Below are 21,636 nucleotides of genomic sequence, written 5' to 3' on the forward strand. Positions count from 1 at the left end.
GTGACATGCACTGACATATCTTGCACCTTCTATGCTGATGACACTATTTTCTCCAAGTAGATGTTGTATTTTATTTTGGTCAGAGAGGGAATCAAAATCTTGGACTTTACATTTTTTTTCTGTAAAGAATTTGTTCCTAATTTCTTCATATGTGCTATACATTGTAGCAGGAAATGTTGCTCTGTCGACCTGTCTCTGTGGACAGAGCTGACACGGCCAACCAAAAATATCAAAAAATGTATCCCGACGCTTTTACGTGTTCACGCGGGATACAAAGATAATCAAATGGAGCGCCATGCAGAAACTTGGAAATGTGGTGACTGTTCTTTACCCCAAATCACGTAACTACTATGCTTTAAAACCTCTATAAGATCACAGTATGTACATTATAATGTTAATAGTAATATTTAGTATGTAGTAGTAGTAACAGTTAGTAAGACTATTTTTCAAAAACAGTACATTTGTTTTTTGTTTTTTTTGGGTTTTTTTTATTGCCTTGATTTCACAAACTGGTCATACAGGTTCAATTACAAACACATGAGCAAAACTGTAAAATTAACAACAAGACAAAATAACAGATGCCAGGGGATAAACAGCTTACAAGTACAAAGCCAGGGGAAATAAACATTTAGATAAATATATTAAAGGAGGTGCATAAAGTTACCGTCTTAATAGCTTTTTTGTTTTCAGAGGAGAGAATCAATTTAATGTATTGTTTGTTTTCATGTTCAAATACAAAAAAATAAGGTTTAGATTTCCTAAATTTGGATTTATGTATATGAAATTTAGCTAATTAGAATAATCACATTAATAATATAATGTTCTTTGATTTTACTATTACCTTTATGGAAACCAGACAAAACATTCGCTAGACATAGAGTAAAATCAGGGTCAATATTATCAATTATGAGCCTTTTGCTATGGTCACAGTGCCAGAATAGATGAAGAAGAGTTTCTGGGAGTACATCACAGAATGAACAGTTTACATTGATGTCCTGTTTAAACTTATCGAGATAATGACTTGCTAGATAATTTATGTGAAGGATTTTAAAGGATACGTCTCTTATTTCAACAAAACAGAACATAGTTGCTGTAAATACAGTAAACACACACAACATCCGGGTCACTATCGGACAGCTGACCGACAGAGGGCGGAAATGCACTGAGTGACGTCATGTTACCATGGTGCACTGAGAAGAGAGAAGAAGACATGTGAAGAGATGCTGCTTCGTCTGACCACTGCTCCTCCTCCATAAAACTCACCTAAAGTAACACCTGAACACTGTCATGTTTACTGTAGGTTGAATAGTTTAATAGGCAGTACTGCAATACACCAGATAAGCAGCACTCGTGTCCCTAAGAAAAGGTAAGTGAGGGTCTAAAAGATACAGTACCTTGTGTTAGCAACATCAGCTAACGGACTGTTGATAGGAACAGTCTGTTATAACGTTACAACTAACTTAATGTTACATAAGATCTAAGCTAGAGTTAACCTATCTTTCTGGGTGGAGGGGGCAGTATTTCTGTTGCAATGTCATCTAACACTAGCTAAGAATGACTGTAAGCTAGTTTAGCTATCAGCTAAGGTGCCTTGTTCTCCAGATGTGTTGACACTAATTGACACTCCTTTCCTTTATTGCATGCAACACATTTCACTTTATTTCAATTCAATTCAATTCAATATGCTTTATTGGCATGACTGTTAGGTGAAAAATATTGCAAAAGCGTCAATTCAATAATAATAATAATAATAAAAAAGAACAAAATAAAAACAAACATATATACATACATATACATATACAAAGGAGGAAGGTCTGCAGGACAGATAATAATGCACACAGTGCACTTTCATAGACTAAGCTACTGGAGTTACCCTGCACTATATTCATTTTTAACAGTCTCTTCTGCACTATATTCACTTTTTTTAATAGTCGTGTATCACAGCTGTTACCCTGCACTATATTCAGTTTTAACAGTTTTCTTCATCTCCTTGTATTTTTATATCTGGTATATTTGTTTTGTACTTTTCACTATTACCTTTTTTACTGTCTTTTTACTAAAATGTTTTGCACTATGGAACTGTGATGCTGGAAACTAGAATTTCCCTCTCGATCATTAAATTACTATCTATCTATCTATCTATCTATCTATCTATCTATCTATATACACATATTTACAATTCATTAAGCAAATTACAATATATAAATATTTAAAAAAGAACATGGAAATTGTAGAAAACAATAGAGAAATAATTTATGTTTTTTATGTCAATAAAACAAACAAACAAATAAAAAACAATTAACAACAATATATTGCAATACCAATTATCAAATGTATATTATAAAAAAATAAAAACATGAAGTAGAGGAGTAAATAAAAGACAGTGTGAGTTACATATTTTATGATAGATAGATAGATAGATAGATAGACAGATAGATAGATAGATAGATAGATAGACAGATAGATAGATAGATAGATAGATAGATAGATAGATAGATAGATAGATAGATAGATAGATAGATAGATAGATAGATAGATAGATAGATAGATAGATAGATAGACAGACAGATAGATATATAGTAACTTTATTGATCTCGAGGGAAATTCAAGTTTCCAGCATCACAGTTCCATAGTGCAAAACATGTTTGTAAAAAAAAAAAGTTAGTAGTGCAAAGTACAAAGTACAAAAAAATATACCAGATATAAAAATACAAGGAGATGAAGAAAACTGTTAAAACTGAATATAGTGCAGGTGTGTTGTTGTTGTGGTTGTCTCTTAGGCTGTGACATGCCGTGAGGTATCCTGCAGCTTCTATGGCGATGACACTATGTTCTCCAAGTAGATGTTGTATTTTATTTTGGTAATTTCACCAACTGATCATTTTCTCTCTCTTCATTGCAGGGGGCATTGGAGCCATGGCAACTGCTCAGTCTGCTGTAACGTTTGCAGTGTGCATCCTCATGATAACAGAGCTGATACTTGCCAAGAAGGACTACTATGATATACTGGGAGTGCCTAAAGACGCTACTGAGAGACAGATAAAAAAAGCTTTCCACAAGCTTGCAATGAAACATCACCCAGATAAAAACAAGAACCCGGACGCTGAAGTGAGATTCAGAGAAATTGCTGAAGGTAAAGTTGATTCTTTCTCATTTTGTGTGTGTGAAAAATATATTGTTTCTGGACATACTGGAATAATCTTCTTATTTCTAATAATATATTTTGTCCAGCATGGAGATGAAAGTATTGTTTAGTCTGTCTCCATTTCAATTCAAGAACTCTAGAGGATAAATATGTCTGAGCTTGCACATTACCATATATTACACCTTAGTTAGGCCTTTGTTGATGAGATACAGTGCTGAGCTTCTCCAGCCTTACCTTAATTGTGTCTCTGTTTGTGCAGCTTATGAAACTTTATCAGATGAAACCAGAAGAAGAGACTATGACCAGTTTGGTGACACTTCTGCATACTTCGCTGGGGAGACGCAAGGCAGACAAAGACAGGGCGCCCACCAACCATTCAGCTTCAACTTTAATGACATTTTCAAGGACTTTGACATTTACAGCCAGAACAGGCATGCCCGTCACCGGAGACATTTTGACGAACACTCCAGGTCCCACAAGGAGTCCCACAGCAGACACAAGAGACACTTTCAAGGAGGTTTTGGAGCAGGTGTCTTTGATGACATGTATGACGACATAGAGAGAATGTTTACCTTCGATAGACACGCCAAACAGACTGACAACACGTTTCATGGTGCATCAAAACAACACTGTAGAACAGTGACGCAGCGCAGAGGAAATATGGTAACCACATACACAGACTGTACCGCATCTTAAGATACAATACTGTTGTATTGATCTGGTAACGGAAAGCCACTTGGTTCAAATGTTGTGAAATTTGAGCAGTGACATTGATATCTGACATTCAGGCACAGAATGATTCGAACAGTGACACTCAGTTTACCTAGCTTAGGTCTAAATTCAAATAAGCTATGTTGTTTTTTTCAAACTATTCCTTGTGTGTGCTCATGGACTTGTATATGATTGTAGTAGTTTTACACTTATTGTTGAAATAAGCTGACAGGGTGTATTTTGTCAGTATTTTTTAAGCACCTTCTTTGATAGTAGAATTTTCCTCTTTGGAAAAATAAAAATGAATTAGGCACAGGAATACCCATGTGTCAGCTCACCACTAGTTCACTACTTCCACCCTGTTATTTTGTACAGTTGTTAGTTTCTTTTGTGTAGGTTTTGCCATTGTGGGTCTCAAAACACAACTGAAAGTGGAAACAATAGCAGCAGCCATTGGAGTTTTGCCTATGGTTGTCAAATGGGGAGCAACAGAAATCTGTGACCTTCCACATGTTGGCTTGTTGACTGTTGTTTGTGCTACATCTTGTTGAAATATTCTTGTACTCCACACTGCCAGTCACATTTTTTTTTTACACATCATATATTTTAGAATTTGTGGTTAAATCTCCATCAGTGCAATTGTAAAATGATTGTAAACATCTGTAAAGTAGAAAATATAAGTAGGATAAGTACATAGAGAAATGTTTGTGACTCTAGCCTTTCAATTAATACAATTAAATGTGAAGCCCTCAATGTCCTGTTCTTCTTGGTGTTTGTGGTATTTTGTGCACCTCGTGTTGGCAGAGGACATCTAGATTGAGGCTATCTTTAATATAAAAAAGTCACAACCATTTCTGAATCACACTTTTACTAATATTTAGATGTGTATTGAATCTGAACTTACAATTACAATGCTTGAAATTTAACCACAAAGCCTTAAATATAGCTTTTTAAAAACTTTTGACTGGCATGTCAGATAAACTACAAAGAACGTTCTATGTGTACACTAACTTGCAGAGGACCAATTTAACTGTAAGCTTACAGTACGTACTATAGCGTTCATGACTTTGAATTGTACTAATCACAAGGTTTATTGTTTCATTTTTTTAAATGGAGAGTGCAACCATGTAAAATATTGCATTTTTTTTTACATGCTCACTGACATGAAGTGTAAGAATACTGCAGTACAATGCTGAAGAAATACTGTATGTATAAGTGCATACAAGCATCCATGTTCAGCACATTCACTGAATCTGGTGATGGCTACTCACCAGTGTTGACTAGTAGATGAAACTCCCAGTACATACTGTTTTCCTTACATATCATCTGTTACCTTTTATCTTTAAACCTAGTTACAGTGACGTGTTCATTTTACATTGTAGTGTAGTAGTCTATAATGTCAGTGTAAATATTCAATGGCACTTTTTGTATAAAATGTGTTTCGAGAAATAAAAAGTAAACTGAGCTTCCTTCTGTCTACTTTTTTATGTTGTGTAAGAGTGAGAATGTTGTTCATTCATATTCTACATACTGTAAGATAACCAAAATCTGGCATAATATATGGGCATATGCCATCTTTAACGAACATTTTGTAGCATTATATACTGTATGCACTGTTTTACTTTGAACATAACTCTGTGTGGTGATAGCCTAGTACAGTTACTTGTGAGTCAAAAACAGACAGTTCACAGCTTAATATATGTTTACCAACTATATGTGTTAAACTGATGGCTAATTCACTGTTATATATACTGTAAAGTTCCAGTTTATGATAGACAGGAAGGCAATCCAGGCACTCCAAAATACTAAAACAAGTGGCAACGAGGAAGGAAAATGTTAAAAAGCCTTTATTGTAGTGGGTTAATCATTAAAAAAGCCAACAGGCTTTGACCACTGCAGGTCTTCATCAGGGCTTAAAAACAAACAGACAAAGTGGATGTGGCCTCACCTATATGGTATCAACAACCAATGGGAGGCAATCACATGATCACCATAAAACTACCAAATATTACAAAATATCATGAATAAATAACACAGAAACAAGTAATTTATGTACATCATCAATACATAATACTCCTAGTTTTTAACATAGGCTGAAAAACGAACATGGGAGCCTATACAGAGAGAAGACAAAATAAATAAATTTGACTTATTTAAAGAAAACAGGTAATATCTATAACCTCATTAAGACCAGGATACTTTAAAGGTCCCATATCATGCTCATTTTCAGGTTCATACTTGTATTTTATGTTTCTATTAGAACATGTTTGCATGCTGTAATGTTAAAAAAATCTCTTTATTTTCCTCCTACTGTTTGCCTGAATATGCCTGTATTTACCCTCCGTCTGAAACACTCAAGTGTTTCAGACGGAGGGTAAATACAGGCATATTATAAATGTGCGAAAGCAGATCTGCTTTCGCACATTTCAACGAAATTGCAATTCTAGGCAACAGCAGGGGTCCATGTTTCTTCCTGTCCTCTGATGTCATTCAATTTCAACTGGAAATAAACTGGGACACATTTAGATTGTTTACTTCTAAATATTGTATATTTGTGACATCACAAAATTACAGAAATCCTGACAGCTTGTTTCAAAGGCACAGTCTCTGAATATGGACTGTGTGTATTTCTCCATGGATTGCGTGTTTCCATACTTTCACAGTAAATATATAACACTTAAATCTGCATTATAGTAAAAAAGACCTGAAAGTCTCACTTTTTACAATTCAATTCAATTCAATTCAATATGTTTTATTGCCATGACTGTTAGGTGAACAATATTGCCAAAGTGTCAATTCAATAATAATAATAATAAAAAATAACAAAATAAAAACAAAAACATATATATACACATATATACAATTCATTAAGCAAATTACAATATATAGACATTTTAAAAAGAACATGGAAATGGTAGAAAACAATAGAGAAATAATTTATGTTTGTTATGTCAATAAAACAAACAAAAAAAACAGTTAACAATATATTGCAATATCAAATATCAAATGTATATATAAAAAAATAAAAAGTAAAAACATGAAGTAGAGGAGTAAATAAAAGACAGAGTGTGAGTTACATCTATTATGTGTTGTTGTGGTTGTCTCTTAGGCTGTGACATGCACTGAGGTATCCTGCAGCTTCTATGGCGATGACACTATTTTCTCCAAGTAGATGTTGTATTTTATTTGAGAGAGGGAATCAAAATCTTGGACTTTACATTTCATTTTTGTACAATATGGGACCTTTAAGGTATCCAATCTATGGATCCAAAAAGTCTCCCTCTGGTAAAGTTTTTATTCCAGTTTATGTCCATACTTATGTCTACCAAAATCAATTTACCAATCAGCTAATTTCCCTGACGCTAAGCCAAGCCTGTATCAGTAAAGCCTGTATCAGTAAAGTCTGTATTCATGGGTTTGACATATATCAAAATATTTTGGTACTCACCTTAGCTACGGTTGCGTAGAGGAAAAATATGCATCTGTCTTTTCATTGGTCGAACACGAATATGACGTCACTCATAGGAAATGTAGTTCAGCGAAACGTCAACCCCCGAGCAGAGGAATGTTAAGCGTGACTCCAGTGAACTCCATCTCCCATGATTCAACACTGAGCAACTGTTAGTGCGCAGTCGTTGGTAGATCCAAAGAGACGCCAGTAGCATTCAGCCGAGAGACATTGAATGACTTTGTCCCCCTGTGCAGCAGGGTAAAGAAACTTTGACAGGTCCGGGAGTCAGTATCGGAGCTCACATGGAGGCCCTCATACCTGTGATAAACAAACTCCAGGATGTGTTTAACACGGTGGGAGCAGACATCATCCAGCTGCCGCAGATAGTTGTCGTGGGAACGCAGGTGAGAAACGTCGCTCTGGTTTAAAGCTAGCAGGTTAGCCTGCGACAACCTACTGTTGTGGCGGCTCTGCTCTCTAAATCTCAGTTTTTCTTTCGGTTTCATGCAGGTGTAACGTTAGCACAAATGTACCGTGTAGTCTGATCTTCCATAAACTTAGCCTTGTTTAAATCTAAGCTATACTTAGCAGCTAAGTTAGCATTAGCTACATGTGATCTCACTTATAAACTCAACCTAGCTAGCTAGTTTTGGCAGTTATCCACATAACTAGCCTTCAGATCACTATCCTAAAATACTGATTTATTTACATTACATATGGGTTATTAAACCACATATGGGTTATTAAACCACATAGTTTACATGGTGACAATACAAAAAAATACACATTCACACTACTCGTCATACACTAACATAACACATCGTAATACACGTAAAAAAAAAAGAAAAACTCAAAGAAAATAGAAAGGCTCCGACTGAATGTATCATGATCTAACAGATAAATATCATCATTTGTTGTGTCTTAAAAATATGTTCAATTCACAATAGAAACAATATAAACTTCTCTCAGTTGCCAGTTTATTAGATACACTTAGCTACAACTAATGCTGGTTAATATAACATGCAAGCCCTGCAATAAATCCTGCCTTCATAAAGGTTATATGTGCAGTTTTAGTTCCAGGTTTAATATATTATTAGTGATATATGTTGTCTACCCTCATATACAATGCCTTCAGAAAGTATTCAGACCCCTTCACTTTTTTCACATTTTGATATGTTGCAGCCTTATGCTAAAATCGATAAAATCACTTTTTTTCCTCATCAAACTACACTCAATACACCACAATGACAAAGTAGAAACAGAATTTTAGAAATTTTTGCAAATTTATTAAAAAGGAAAAACTGATATCCCATTTACTTAAGTATTCAGACCCTTTACTCAGTACTTAGTTGAAGCACCTTTGGCAGCATCGAGTCTTCTAGGGTATGACGCGACAAGCTTTGCACACCTGGATTTGGGGAGTTTCTGCCATTCTTCTCTGCAGATCCTCTCAAGCTCTGTCAGATTGGATGGGGACCGTCGGTGGACAGACTTTTTCACGTCTCTCTAGAGATGTTCGATTGGGTTCAAGTCAGGGCTCTGGCTGAGCCACTCAAGGACATTCACAGAGTTGTCCCTAAGCCACTCCTGCGTTATCTTGGCTGTGTGCTTAGGGTCATTGTCCTGTTGGAAGGTGAACCTTCGGCCCAGTCTGAGGTCCTGAGTGCTCTGGACCAGGTTTTCATTAAGAATATCTCTGTACTTTACTCCGTTCAGCTTTCCCTCAACCCTGACCAGTCACCCAGTCCCTGCTGCTGAAAAACACCCCCACAGCATGATGCTGCCACCACCATGCTTCACTGTTGGGATGGTATTGGGCAGGTGATGAGCGGTTCCTGGCTTCCTCCAGACATGACGCTTAGAATTGAGGCCAAACAGTTCAATCTTGGGTCATCAGACCAGAGAATCTTGTTTCTCACAGTCTGAGTGTCCTTTAGGTGCTTTTTTGCAAACTCCAAGCGGGCTTTCGTGTCCGTCTGGCCACTCTGCCATATGCCCAGATGGCTGAAGTGTTGCAGTGATGGTTGTCCTACTGGAAGTTTCTCCCATCTCCACACAGGATCTCTTGAGCTCAGCCAGAGTGACCATCGGGTTCTTGGTCACCTCTCTTACCAAGGCCCTTCTCCCCTGATTTCTCAGTTTGGCTGAGCGGCCAGCTCTAGTGAGAGTCCTGGTTGTTCCAAACTTCTTCCATTTAAGGATTATGGAGGCCACAGTGCTCTTGGGGACCTTCAATGCAGCAGATTTTTTTTGTAGCCTTCCCCAGATCTGTACCTCAACACAATCCTGTCTCTGAGCTCTTCAGGCGGTTCCTTCGACCTCATGGTTTGGTTTTTGCTCTGATATGCGTTGTCAGCTGTGAGACCTTATAGAGACAGGTCTGTGCCTTTCCAAATCATGTCCAATAAATTGAATTTACCACTGGTGGACTCCAGTAAAGGTGGAGAAACATCTCAAAGATGATCGAAGAAAATGGGAGGGAACTGAGCTAAATTTCAAGCGTCATAGTGAAGGGTCTGAATACTTAAGTAAATGTGATATTTCAGTTTTTCCTTTTTAATAAATTTGCAAAAATTTCTAAAATTCTGTTTCCACTTTGTCATTGTGGTGTATTGCGTGTAGATTGATGAGGGGAAAAAAATATTTTATCGATTTTAGCATAAGGCTGCAACATAACAAAATGTGAAAAAAGTGAAGGGGTCTGAATACTTTCTGAAGGCACTGTATATATATAGATAGATAGATATAGATAGATATATCTATATATGCCACAGTGGCAGGTGAGGAAAAAGGTTAATTTCAGACCCTGTTAGTGATATATGTAGTCTACCCTCATGTATAGAAATGGGGTGAACAAAATATTACAAACACCCCTCAGTTAAACACAATTCAACAGCACCACAAACTACTAATGACCATGAAGTTGAATCAACACCTTTTCTTCTACCTTAGCTAACTTTTACCTTATGTGTACGCATTAAAGCCTAATTGGTTTAAAGTGTCAAGTTTTGGTCTACCACATTTACTTTCACTAGTCAGCTAAGAGGATGTGGCTGTCTCAGCCCTTTTGGCAGGCTTCTGATGGTGTTACAGTGAGACAGGACAAGTCAGAGGACGGTTTACAAGTGTAATTTCTTATGTTTGGCCTTGCCAGGGCTCCACAAAGGCCCAGATCTGCAAAGACCTTGAGTTAAGGACAGCTGGAACTGAGATCTGATTCCAAGTATTGGTTATCCCTGTCAGGTCTATTTATAGGCCAACCTAGTACCTATATCAGTCAAAAAAACATTAGGTTTACTGCTACAGAGGAAGTAACTGATTGCATCTGTAGCCTTCATTTCCTACTGAAGAAATCTGTACCAGTCCAATAAAGAGAAATCTGCTAGCCAAGTGAGCTAAGTGAGGTATTTCAGTTAGCCAGATCTCATTAGGAGTTACTTGATCACACATGCCAATAAACCAGAAAAATGTTTTCCTAGTTGCACCCAGTGCTTGTGTGAATAAAGACTGTACAGTTGAAGATGCCACAACGTTTGTGTTTGATCAGTGAGTGACGTTCAGCATGGCCAACTACGGCACCAAATCTGAAAGTACAACCCACTTTTTTTGGGGGCCTAGAGCTAAATTAGACCTTCGCTCCTCTGATCCAAATGCAGTTAAGACTGATTTCTCTTGTTAACGAGTAATTCATTCTTCAGTCTCCCCACTAATGTTTTTTTAAATGATGTTGTTTTTGTTATTGTCTACAGAGCAGTGGGAAGAGTTCAGTTTTAGAAAGCCTGGTTGGCCGGGACCTCCTGCCGCGAGGCACTGGCATCGTCACACGCCGGCCCCTTATCCTGCAGCTAGTGCACATCGATCCAGAGGACCGCAGGAAAACCAGTGAAGAGAATGGTAACGTCACTGTCACCTCTGTTATTACTGTATCTGTGGAGTTGTTGCATATTAATCTTCTCCGACAAACTAAATTATTTGATATTTACTATTTTTACATATATAGACAATATACTGTACATGCGTTATAGCCAGACCGGTGCTGGATTTTTTAAGGCAGATACTGATTTTGATATTTGGGTGTTTAAAAACTCTTATAACAATACATCCGCCGATAGTATTTTATTATTTTATTTTTTTCTGTTAAAAAGAAAACAAACAATCTTGATATAGGTTTCTTAAAATTGTGATGGATACATACTGAAAAGGGACATTTTATATTTGAAAAATAACTTTTCAGTGCTTTCTGGTAGACAAACTATGTAAAGGTGACAGGTGTTTCTAAAAGGCGTCAAACTTAGTTTGACATTTCTGCTTTGCAATTTCTTGTTACTTATCAGCCACATAAACACCGCTCCAATATATGTGCAATAAGCTAATGTCAGACAATACATTGGCCTGCGCAAATATCGTGAAACCATATCAGGAAATGTAGAATTAATTAAGACTAGTTGGTGTACTTCTACAATACATTTTGTTTCGTGTGTGTATGGGGATGTCACAGTTAAGGCATGAATCAGACAGGAAGCTGTAAAGAGTCATTTAAATTTAGCAACCTGACGATGCTTCACTTTCACTGGCCAAGAGCATAGATCTTTAACGGACCCTTTGTCAAGGTCATGAGGCTTCTCTGCTACGGTGCTGTAGTAATTATTTATTTAACTATGGAATGTTTTTATATTGTGAAAGAAACAGTTTAACTGATACCATCCACCGCTCAGTGAAAAGAACAGCAGGGAAATGTGCCAAATACCTGCATTTATTCAACGCAGTCCTCTGGGAGCAGCCTTTGTCAGAGCGACTCTGCATTGCTGCAGTGTGTCATGCAGGAGCTGCAGATAGCGTGGCTAACCCTTTTGTCTCCTGTCGTCTCTCTTTAACCACAGAATCCAAGAAAAATGGACGCCTTAACAGAGGTCTCCTTTTCCTTGTTCTTTGCCTTTCTGTGTTTGTATATATTACATAACTCCCTCCGTCTCTTTTGCCCATTCTGCCCCATCCTGCACTTGCATTTGTGTAGCTTTTCCCAAAGCTGCCAAACCACGTGGCCTCACTTTATTCAGCTCAAGCCCTCTCCTCGATTCAGGTTGGTCTCTGTCAGTTGAAGTTGGAAAAAGAAAATAAGCCGATTCCTCTCAAAGTTTTACATTTTAAAAGTTCACCTATATGACACCTATGATGTCCTCAAATACCAGCTTCCTCTAAGTTGACTAACAGACTCCACCCATGTGACGTTTCCTTGTTTTTGTTGCGATGTTGATTATTGCAGCTGAGATAATTGCTTTGTTTTTCAAAGACTCCCTAGGTCCCTGTCTGCTTCCCCAAAAGCACATGCTTTTTCATGCTTTAGGCTTTTATTTGCTTCCGTGACTGTTGTGTGAAAACAACAGTCGTTCCACTGTGTTCTTTTTTTTTTTTTAAACTCTTCAGCTGTGGATTTTTTGCCCTGAGGAGTTTTTTCCATCCCATCTTTGCCAACAGAGAATTCCTCCCATGAGGCATAGCACTAGTATTAATAGTAACACTGATCTCAAGGCCACATCAGTAACTGACACATCTGTCCTCGACTTTGTGTTTCTGCAGGCATCGACGGAGAGGAATGGGGCAAATTTCTACACACCAAAAACAAGGTAGAGTTGTCACTGTCATGTCCTCACAGTCTGCTGGAAAACAGTACCCTCAATGGAGTCTCCCACCACCGCTGCACTGTATATAGAAACATCTGAATATTTGATAAACTGCGTCTAAACATGGGATACCCCTGTCCTGTATCCTGTAGTGATTCACTGACATTTAGGGATACATGAGGACATTCTGTGGTTTTGCGGTGTGTTTACGTCTGTAATCTGTAATGAGATCACGCACACACCCTCTCAGTAGCTAAAGATATTTATGTGGCTGTTGGATTAAAGTTCATCCAAGGTTGAATTGTGTCTCTTGAGCTCCACATAGTTCATTATGTTTGAACAAAGAAGCCCTTTTCATGTGCTGGTAGCCTCATGACACTAAACAGGAAGTCTCTTTGAAAACAAACCCTGTCATGTCCTGTTTCTTGTCACTCTATGTTGTTATTGTTGTATCAAAAAACAATGCTAACATATTGAACCTTTCATGGTTAAATTGCTCTTCCAGATCTACACAGACTTCGAGGAGATCAGGCAAGAAATTAGCGCAGAAACAGAAAGAATTTCGGGCAATAACAAGGTATGTTAATTATGGCTATTAAGAGGGAGTGTTAAAAGTTGAAGAAGAAAGAAGAAATGATATATATGGATGGTCTCTAAATATCAGCATCAACCTGAGATTTTGAGTCATTTTTTTCCCCCCAGGGTATTAGTGATGAACCTATTCACCTGAAAGTCTTCTCACCACACGTTGTGAACCTCACATTGGTAGACCTTCCTGGCATTACAAAGGTGAGATGGGTTTCCCTTTTTCTTCCCCCGTGTCCAAACTTGAGTGATCTATGAACTCAAAATGATCCTGCAGATGAATCTCATGGTTTGAACTCAATGTGTGTGTATTTGTGTTGAAACAGGTACCGGTGGGAGACCAGCCTAAAGACATAGAGATCCAGATCAGAGAGTTGATCTTCAAGTACATCTCCAACCCCAACTCCATCATCCTGGCTGTGACCGCTGCCAACACAGACATGGCGACCTCAGAGGCCCTGAAAGTAGCCCGCGAGGCCGACCCCGATGGTAAACGGCCTACTTGTTTATTCTTTCTTCACTTTCTTCTGTTGCTCTTCCTGAAGTTTTCTTCCATTTTTTCCCCATTAAAGGTTTTTTGGGGGGAGTTTTTCCTTATCTGAATCGAGCGTCTAAGGACAGAGGGTGTTGTGTGCTGCTTGAGAAACATTTGTGATTTTTGGTTAAACTGTATAAAGATTTTTTCTTGTTTTTGTTTTTACTTGTGTCTTTTACGTGTCATCAGCATATATCAGCCCTTATTTTCATTGTCATGTACTCTTTGTATTTCCTGCCTCAGTGGTGTTTTATGTGGACAGGTGTTTATGATGTCTTTGTCTTCAGGCAGGAGGACGCTAGCGGTGGTGACCAAGCTGGATCTAATGGATGCTGGTACAGATGCCATGGACGTATTGATGGGCAGGGTCATTCCTGTCAAACTGGGCATTATTGGAGTCGTTAACAGGTAACACTGCACTTCTGTGCCACATTAGTTAGTTAGTTAGTTAGTTAGTTAGTTAGTAAGGATGGAAGGAACAAACAAGCTGTCTTGTCCATGTTGTGGAAAAGTGATTATGGCTTCATCACAAAATGATAAAAAAAACAATACAAAGCTGAGGAAAAATGGCAGGGACACAGTACCAACAAACAGCATGACTTTAAATGAATGAATACAGTACAGAGCCTGCCTTAAGGTAAAAGAGGGTGGGAATGATCGCTTATAAACTGGAAAAGCTTCACTCATCTGGGGCTTCCCTACTGTTTCAGCCCGTTCTCATTCCCAGGGTTTCAAATACTGACGCTTTGTCACAAAGCCGCACAAGGCACCCTTTAGCTACGGTATGAAACGCACCGGGCATTCCATTAACTACAATGTAAACCCATCCATGGCAACAGTAACAGCTCAGGGAAAGTGCTGTGGTGACATAATTTAAAGAGCGAAAAGATGTGTGGGAGGGGTGATGGATTTTGTTCAACAAACACATTCAGGAGACCGCTGTTCGTGTCTAGTGCGTTAAATTTCACTTTCCCTTTACAATCAGCTGTTTGTTTGTGTTCTATTTTCACAACGTCAAGTCACATTTTCACTGTACAAACGTAGTAACTTTAAGCCCAACCATGTTGTTCTTTCCTAAACTTAAGCAAGTGTTTTAGTTTAATTCACAACATTAAGCACGTGTTTACAGCGACCGAAAGGTGACACCTACTGTAGGGGTCTGACATAGGGGTCATCAGTATGCGATGAGTTGGGATGACGTGTTGACTATTAAACTGGTTATATTTTCTATTCTCTGCAATTTCTATTTATTCCTAACGTTCAGATTTTCATACCACATGACCATGTTGAAAAATGTAATACTGTCCGCCAGATTCTTATACACCATTTCCTCTTATATCAACTTGATCTGAGAGTTTGTGTCAATAATGCTAAACTATAGTCACATGGTGGGTGGTGGTGGTCATACACACAAAGCCATGTCTGAGTATTTCATTTTATGTGTGTGTGTGTGCATTTTCTTAGGAGTCAGTTGGATATCAATAACAAGAAGTTGGTGGCAGATGCCATTCGTGATGAATACGCCTTCCTACAAAAGAAGTACCCGTCCCTCGCAAACAGAAATGGAACCAAATATCTGGCAAGAACTTTGAACAGGTATGGAGCTGAAATTCATTTTAATACTTAGATTTTTCTAAATATTTCTTAGTTTCTTTTATTTAACAAATGAAATGTTTGAGTCGCTTATTGACCTTGTACATTTGAGGTTTCCTCCCTTTCTGACAAAGTATAACTTAAGAAAGGGACCTCTAAATCTTCCATGTTAACGTATTGTTGTAGGTTATAACAAATCTCCCTCTATTTGTTTCCCAATCGGAGTGTCAACTGATTTCTTTAATCCTATAACAGGTTACTCATGCACCACATCAGAGACTGTCTTCCTGAGCTGAAGACGAGGATCAACGTGCTGGCGGCGCAGTACCAGTCGTTACTCAACAGTTACGGGGAACCCGTCGATGACAAGAGCTCCACACTGCTGCAGCTCATCACCAAGTTCGCCGCAGAGTATTGCCACACCATAGAGGGCACGGCCAAGTACATCGAGACGACTGAACTGTGAGTTACACAACTGTCATAACTGCATGTACCTCCATACACCATTAAGGGGTGCTAGCATCAAAACTATCCTTTAAATGAAACTTCTGCCTGTATGTTTCACGAGTTTCCTCTCCTTCCTTTCAGATGTGGTGGAGCAAGAATCTGTTATATATTTCATGAAACATTTGGTCGCACGTTGGAGTCGGTAGATCCTCTGGGTGGTCTGACAACCATCGATGTGCTCACAGCAATCAGAAATGCAACGGTGGGTTTCTGCTCCCTAATCTGTGTTTTTTTTAAATGGCACCTTTTTGAAGACTTACAGTTTCATTGTGTTTTGACAGGGCCCGAGGCCTGCTTTATTCGTGCCTGAGGTTTCGTTTGAGTTGCTGGTGAAGCGGCAGGTGAAGCGCCTGGAGGAGCCCAGTCTGCGCTGCGTGGAGCTGGTTCACGAGGAGATGCAGAGGATTATCCAGCACTGCAGCAACTACAGCACGCAGGTGAGAAAACACGCTCACACATACTCACGCTCCGGACTAACCACATCACTGTTCTACGAGATTATGAAATGTAAACAAACATGTATCTCTATTATCTGTGCAGGAGTTACTGAGGTTTCCAAAGCTCCATGATGCCATCGTAGAAGTGGTCACCTCGTTACTCAGGAAGAGACTCCCAGTCACCAATGAAATGGTCAGGACCTGCTCACACTAAATACCAATTTAAGGGAAGTTTATGGGCATCCTAGTAGTGATTAATAAGCCTTTTTTTGTTTCAGGTTCACAACCTGGTTGCCATTGAGCTGGCCTACATCAACACAAAGCACCCTGACTTTGCCGATGCCTGTGGCATCATGAACAACAACATAGAGGTGAGACAGCGCTACACTTCTTGGACGTTAACTTCACATAATGCATCGACTAAATGCTGTGTTTTGTCATCCTTAAAGTGGCTATAATCAATATGTTTATAATAACTGATGTATCAAATGACAAATGTGAAAACAATGTTAGAGGGGTCTCTTGTTGTGATGAACCGACAGAGAATTATCAACTCTGATTCTGTCCTTCCCCTCGGCTTTATGGAGCCTTATAACTCATTGTTTTGCTGCCTTGCCTGCAATTGTTTTGATTCACTCTCGCCGCTGTTTTCAGTTAAAAACTCACTCTACACTACCTGCTCAGCAGCAGACGGCAGACAGACACAGTAAGCAACTAGCTGGTGAGCAAAGTGGAACATTTAGCAGCTAAAAGCCAGATATTTCCCTCAGGAGTTGGTAGAGACCAAAATCAGAGCTAAAAGAGAGTGAAAACTGGGCTTTCATTCACCAGATGGCCAAAAACATGACTCAGAATGAACGCCAATGTTGCGTCATAACTGCTGGATGTAGAAATAAGCACTATTTAACAAGTTCGCCATTTTAACTTAAAAGGTGATGATATGTCACAACTTGTTTCTGCTGCCCACAAGTGGCCCAAAAAATAGCAGGTTTAACCAGAATCTCAGCCTGATGATGTTTTCAGCATTAATCATTTCACATTACTAATCTTAACCGGGGGCACAGCACAACTACGGTCTTCTACTCTATGTAAGATGCTCAGTGGCCACTACTTCCACTGTACAGCTCCCAGGTGTGAATGTATGTAAAAGTGTGAAAGTAAAGAAAGGCAGTAAATGAAAACTTTTCCCAAAGAGAGCAACAAGCTTGCGTTATAGAAAAAATATATGACATTTCTTTTTCTGTCTTTATCACAGGAGCAGAGACGCATCCGAATGAGAGACCTTCCCTCTGCTGTCCCCAGAGACAAGGTACAGTCAGGCTTCATGATCTGAATGTTTCTTTCTGTTTCTTGTCACAGGCTTTAACAGATTTTCTGCCACTCTTGCACATAAAGTTTCAGTTCGCTTATCACTGAAAAATTAACCAAGTTCAAAATATTCTTCCGTATTAAATCTAACACAGTTATTCTCTTTACATTATGTAAAGTTCCTGCACACCTCTGCTAGTTTTCCATCCACTCTTTTCTTCCTGATGTTGTCTTCTTCTAGTCCCTTAAAGGCCCAGGTGGGCAGTCTCTTTCTCCCACCGAGCCTCTTGCCCTCGAGGGCGAGGCCACCAAGGTGTGTCCCGTCCTCTCACTGCCTACCCACATTTAGATTATTTCCCAAGTTTACGTCATGAGAGATCCCATTACCCCATCACTCCTCTAGATTCACTCAAACCCCTGTTGCAGCAGTTGGATGGGCCTGGAAATGCAGCGGGATTTGAGGGGCAGCTTATACACTATATAAACTTTGACCTTCACTTTTTAACTAACTTATGTATCTAACCCTTTTTGCTGCATGCTGATTGCTCACAACTAACAACACACAACTAATATGATATTGCTTATTAGGATATAGTCATACTGATTTGGCATGTGTTGTTAATTAAGAAACATTTTTATTTATTTATTGCCTTGGTAGGAGTGGGTAATATGGAAAAAGATGTTTTACCACAGTATATGAAATATATATCATTATATAGTAAATTTTCTCGAAATTCAATTGAAAAAAACCCAACACATTTTCATATAAATTAATCTGATGGAAAAGCCTCCCTCTGCCTAATCCAGTGAATGAAATGCCTGAGAAATAAATTGACTCGATCAAATTGATGACAAAAATCCTTATTCTGAGGAAAAAGTGTAGTAAAACCCGCTTTTTCATGAAATCTATTTTCATATCATCCAATCCTACACTTGGGTTATGTCATTTCTGCACTCTAACAGTCCTCTTACTTGTTGAAATTGGAAGAATGAACAATATGCTAATGAACTTCTTTGCAGTGAAGTCAAAGAAGGCCTGTGGCATGGTACTATATGAAACTGTTTTGAAAGTTTACATTAATTATCTTACCTTTGTACACTGTTTTATATACACATAATGCATTTCCAGCCCTTGTATGTGCCTGAGCATGTGCCGAATTCATCACGCGTCCGCACTCCCCGTCTCTCTCCTCCCTATAGGGAGCAGCCGGCGGCTCCGTCAGCGATCAGACAGACAGCAGTGGGACGGGGACCTGGAGGGGCATGTTGAAGAAAGATGACGGACTGGCTGGTGACAGAGCCATGATGCAGCACCAGTTCCCTGCAAGCCCACATAAGGGCTACGCTGTCAACCTGCTAGATGTGGTGGGTGCTCTTCATTTGTACACATAACAGACGCTCGAGAGATCGTCCATGTCTCATTGTGGTCTGGTGATTTTGTAACAGCCTCAAAATGTGGCATGTTACAAAATCATTTCAGCAATTGTAGTTTAAAAAGAACAGAAACTTTCAAAACTTTGATTATTGCTCTACAGTAATATATCATACGGAGAACAACAAGACATAGTAAAAGGCATTAGGGAAAGTTGCTGGGGCTCCCCTCACGTTTTCTACTGTAGTAGGCAAACACCCCGAAATGTAAAAACAACCTGTGGTCTCATGATACTGTGTATAAGTGCGTCATTGCACTGAATAGTTTTATTCTTAGTATTTACAGTTGTTTGCGTTTGTTTTTTCCTGGTCACATTTCACTTAATGCATTTGAGATCACATTTAGTCATCTTTTTTGTAGTAAAAAATACTGTCAGTGTGTTTTTTAAATGTAGTTTGTAATCATTTTTTTCATTGCCAGCCTGTTCCAGTGTCCAGGAAGTTGTCTGCTAGGGAGCAGAGGGACTGCGAGGTCATCGAGAGACTCATCAAGTCATACTTTCTCATTGTACGGAAAAACATCCAGGACAGGTACGCGTGTAATCGGCATCACGCTTTTTTTTTTTTCATCCACTATGATACCATTTTTTTTTTTTGTAAATATTGGCATGATTGGTCGTTTCATATGTGCTGTACTGTCGTCGTTCTTGTTTGGCCTCAGTGTACCGAAGGCCGTGATGCACTTCCTGGTGAACCATGTGAAAGACTGCCTGCAGAGTGAGCTGGTGGGTCAGTTATACAAGGCGGGCCTGCTGGACGACCTGCTGACAGAGTCCGAGGACATGGCTCAGAGACGCAACGAGGCCGCTGACATGCTCAAGGTAACCGATTCATCAAGTGTCACAATGGATCGTCAAAACAAGATCCTGTATCAGTCACATGCTCACTGCTCATCTAGGTGTTGATCAGTGATCTTCCTCAGGCATATTTTTAAAACATTTATTTTCAAACTTTCACTCTTCACTTCAACTCTTTTAGTTTACCAAAGGAGTAAATCCAGATAAAAGCTATCTTCCCTTATTAGAATTATAAGGAACTAGTGCAGTGCCCGTTCAAAACATGCCAACATGGCGAGAGGCTTCCAAAACAAAAACCCACAAAACGGCAATAAATTCAGATGAAGTTCTGTGAGAAGTTGATGAGAAAAAAAGCTGCTAAAATCAGGACGACACCACAGTAACCGTAGAAAGCGCTGTGTTGTGTCGAAGTGCCGTTTGTGAAGGGTCACTCTCACCGGACTGCTTTTCCTCTCTGTCCATTTCACACCACAGAGACACACGGTAAACTAATACTTTAACACTTCCTCTTTGGTGGGTTATGTGTTTGCCGAATTACAGGAGATGCTTTGACAGATTCAGAGAAGATGGTGAATCTATTTTCATCCGTACATTTGGTTGGTAATTAGAGCCACGCTGTTATCTTCCTTGTTTTTTAAACAGAGTTCTGCTGATACAGACACCAGCTCAGAGTGGGACTGTGCTGGACTATCTGCAGAGGGCAATACGTTGTACCCCAATACGTACCCACAAGGCATGAGCGCCGGGTATAGGAATAATAGAGTTTTTGAATTTACACTCATTTTTTCCCTGTTTCATTTCTGTGTCCAGGCGTTGCAGAGAGCCAGCCAGGTGATCGCAGAGATCCGAGAAACCCACATGTGGTGAGCGCGGCCTCTCTCTTCAGCAGGCTCTCTTCATCCCTCATGGACCATCCAGACGCTCCTGCTGCGACTCCCGGCTCCCACAAAAAAACAACCTGACAATGCACTGGTGTGGATATTATGTGTATATGGAAACATAGTTTTAATGTACAGTAAGGACTTAATGAAGGGCAGTACATATCAGCTCCTCACCTTCAGCATCACACATGCTCCTGTTCTAGTAATTATATTTTTCTTATGTAACTGAAACAATAAATAAGTAGACACTGTACGCATCACCACTATGTGGAGCCTTGCTGAGGATTGTCTGCTCTTAATGTAGATTTGAATTAAAGATGGAAATGTCAAACCCATGCTGCAACACGTAGACGCTCTCTTCATCATGTCAATTCTTTTATTAGATGTTGACAAAGTATTTGTTGTTGTTCCAAAGAAATGCACTTAATTTAAATAATTTTTATGGGGAACATACTCCCTATTTCTACCCTTTCTTCTGGTTTCTGTTAAGAACAGTATTATTTTTATTTAGACATGAAACTATTCTATAACACACTCATACTTGTCCCTTTGTTTACATGTTTCAACAAGATCTTCTACACATTTTTAGAGGTTTCAGGACATTCAATGGGCCGTTACTGCTTGAGTTTTTGTA

General features: G+C 39.0%; 2 protein-coding genes across 5 annotated transcripts; both read left to right on the top strand.

Annotated features, from left to right (window-relative positions):
• The first annotated feature begins 1,225 nt into the window (after nucleotides 1-1,225).
• Nucleotides 1,226-5,322, top strand: dnajb9a (DnaJ heat shock protein family (Hsp40) member B9a). Its single transcript, XM_074632355.1, has 3 exons — nucleotides 1,226-1,366; nucleotides 2,903-3,133; nucleotides 3,405-5,322. Exons 2-3 carry the CDS (start codon nucleotides 2,917-2,919, stop codon nucleotides 3,839-3,841), a joined length of 654 nt encoding a protein of 217 aa, XP_074488456.1. The 5' UTR covers nucleotides 1,226-1,366; nucleotides 2,903-2,916; the 3' UTR covers nucleotides 3,842-5,322.
• Nucleotides 5,323-7,469: 2,147 nt separating this feature from the next.
• On the top strand, nucleotides 7,470-21,348 carry dnm1l (dynamin 1-like). 4 transcript variants are annotated; one of them, XM_074632362.1, is made up of 20 exons: nucleotides 7,470-7,711; nucleotides 11,057-11,201; nucleotides 12,188-12,217; nucleotides 12,885-12,931; nucleotides 13,434-13,505; nucleotides 13,631-13,717; nucleotides 13,840-14,002; nucleotides 14,336-14,456; nucleotides 15,513-15,644; nucleotides 15,897-16,103; nucleotides 16,230-16,350; nucleotides 16,430-16,585; nucleotides 16,689-16,778; nucleotides 16,864-16,956; nucleotides 17,841-17,894; nucleotides 18,135-18,206; nucleotides 19,094-19,258; nucleotides 19,746-19,855; nucleotides 19,986-20,145; nucleotides 20,932-21,348. In XM_074632362.1, exons 1-20 carry the CDS (start codon nucleotides 7,610-7,612, stop codon nucleotides 20,986-20,988), a joined length of 2,184 nt encoding a protein of 727 aa, XP_074488463.1. In that variant the 5' UTR covers nucleotides 7,470-7,609; the 3' UTR covers nucleotides 20,989-21,348. The 4 variants fall into 4 exon arrangements, with proteins under 4 accessions (XP_074488463.1, XP_074488464.1, XP_074488465.1 ...); XM_074632363.1 differs by lacking the exon at nucleotides 12,188-12,217; XM_074632364.1 differs by lacking the exon at nucleotides 18,135-18,206 and having other exon boundaries at nucleotides 7,471-7,711.
• Nucleotides 21,349-21,636: the final 288 nt, after the last annotated feature.

Source organism: Sebastes fasciatus, chromosome 4 (assembly GCF_043250625.1).
Source record: "Sebastes fasciatus isolate fSebFas1 chromosome 4, fSebFas1.pri, whole genome shotgun sequence".
Classification (NCBI taxonomy): domain Eukaryota; kingdom Metazoa; phylum Chordata; class Actinopteri; order Perciformes; family Sebastidae; genus Sebastes; species Sebastes fasciatus.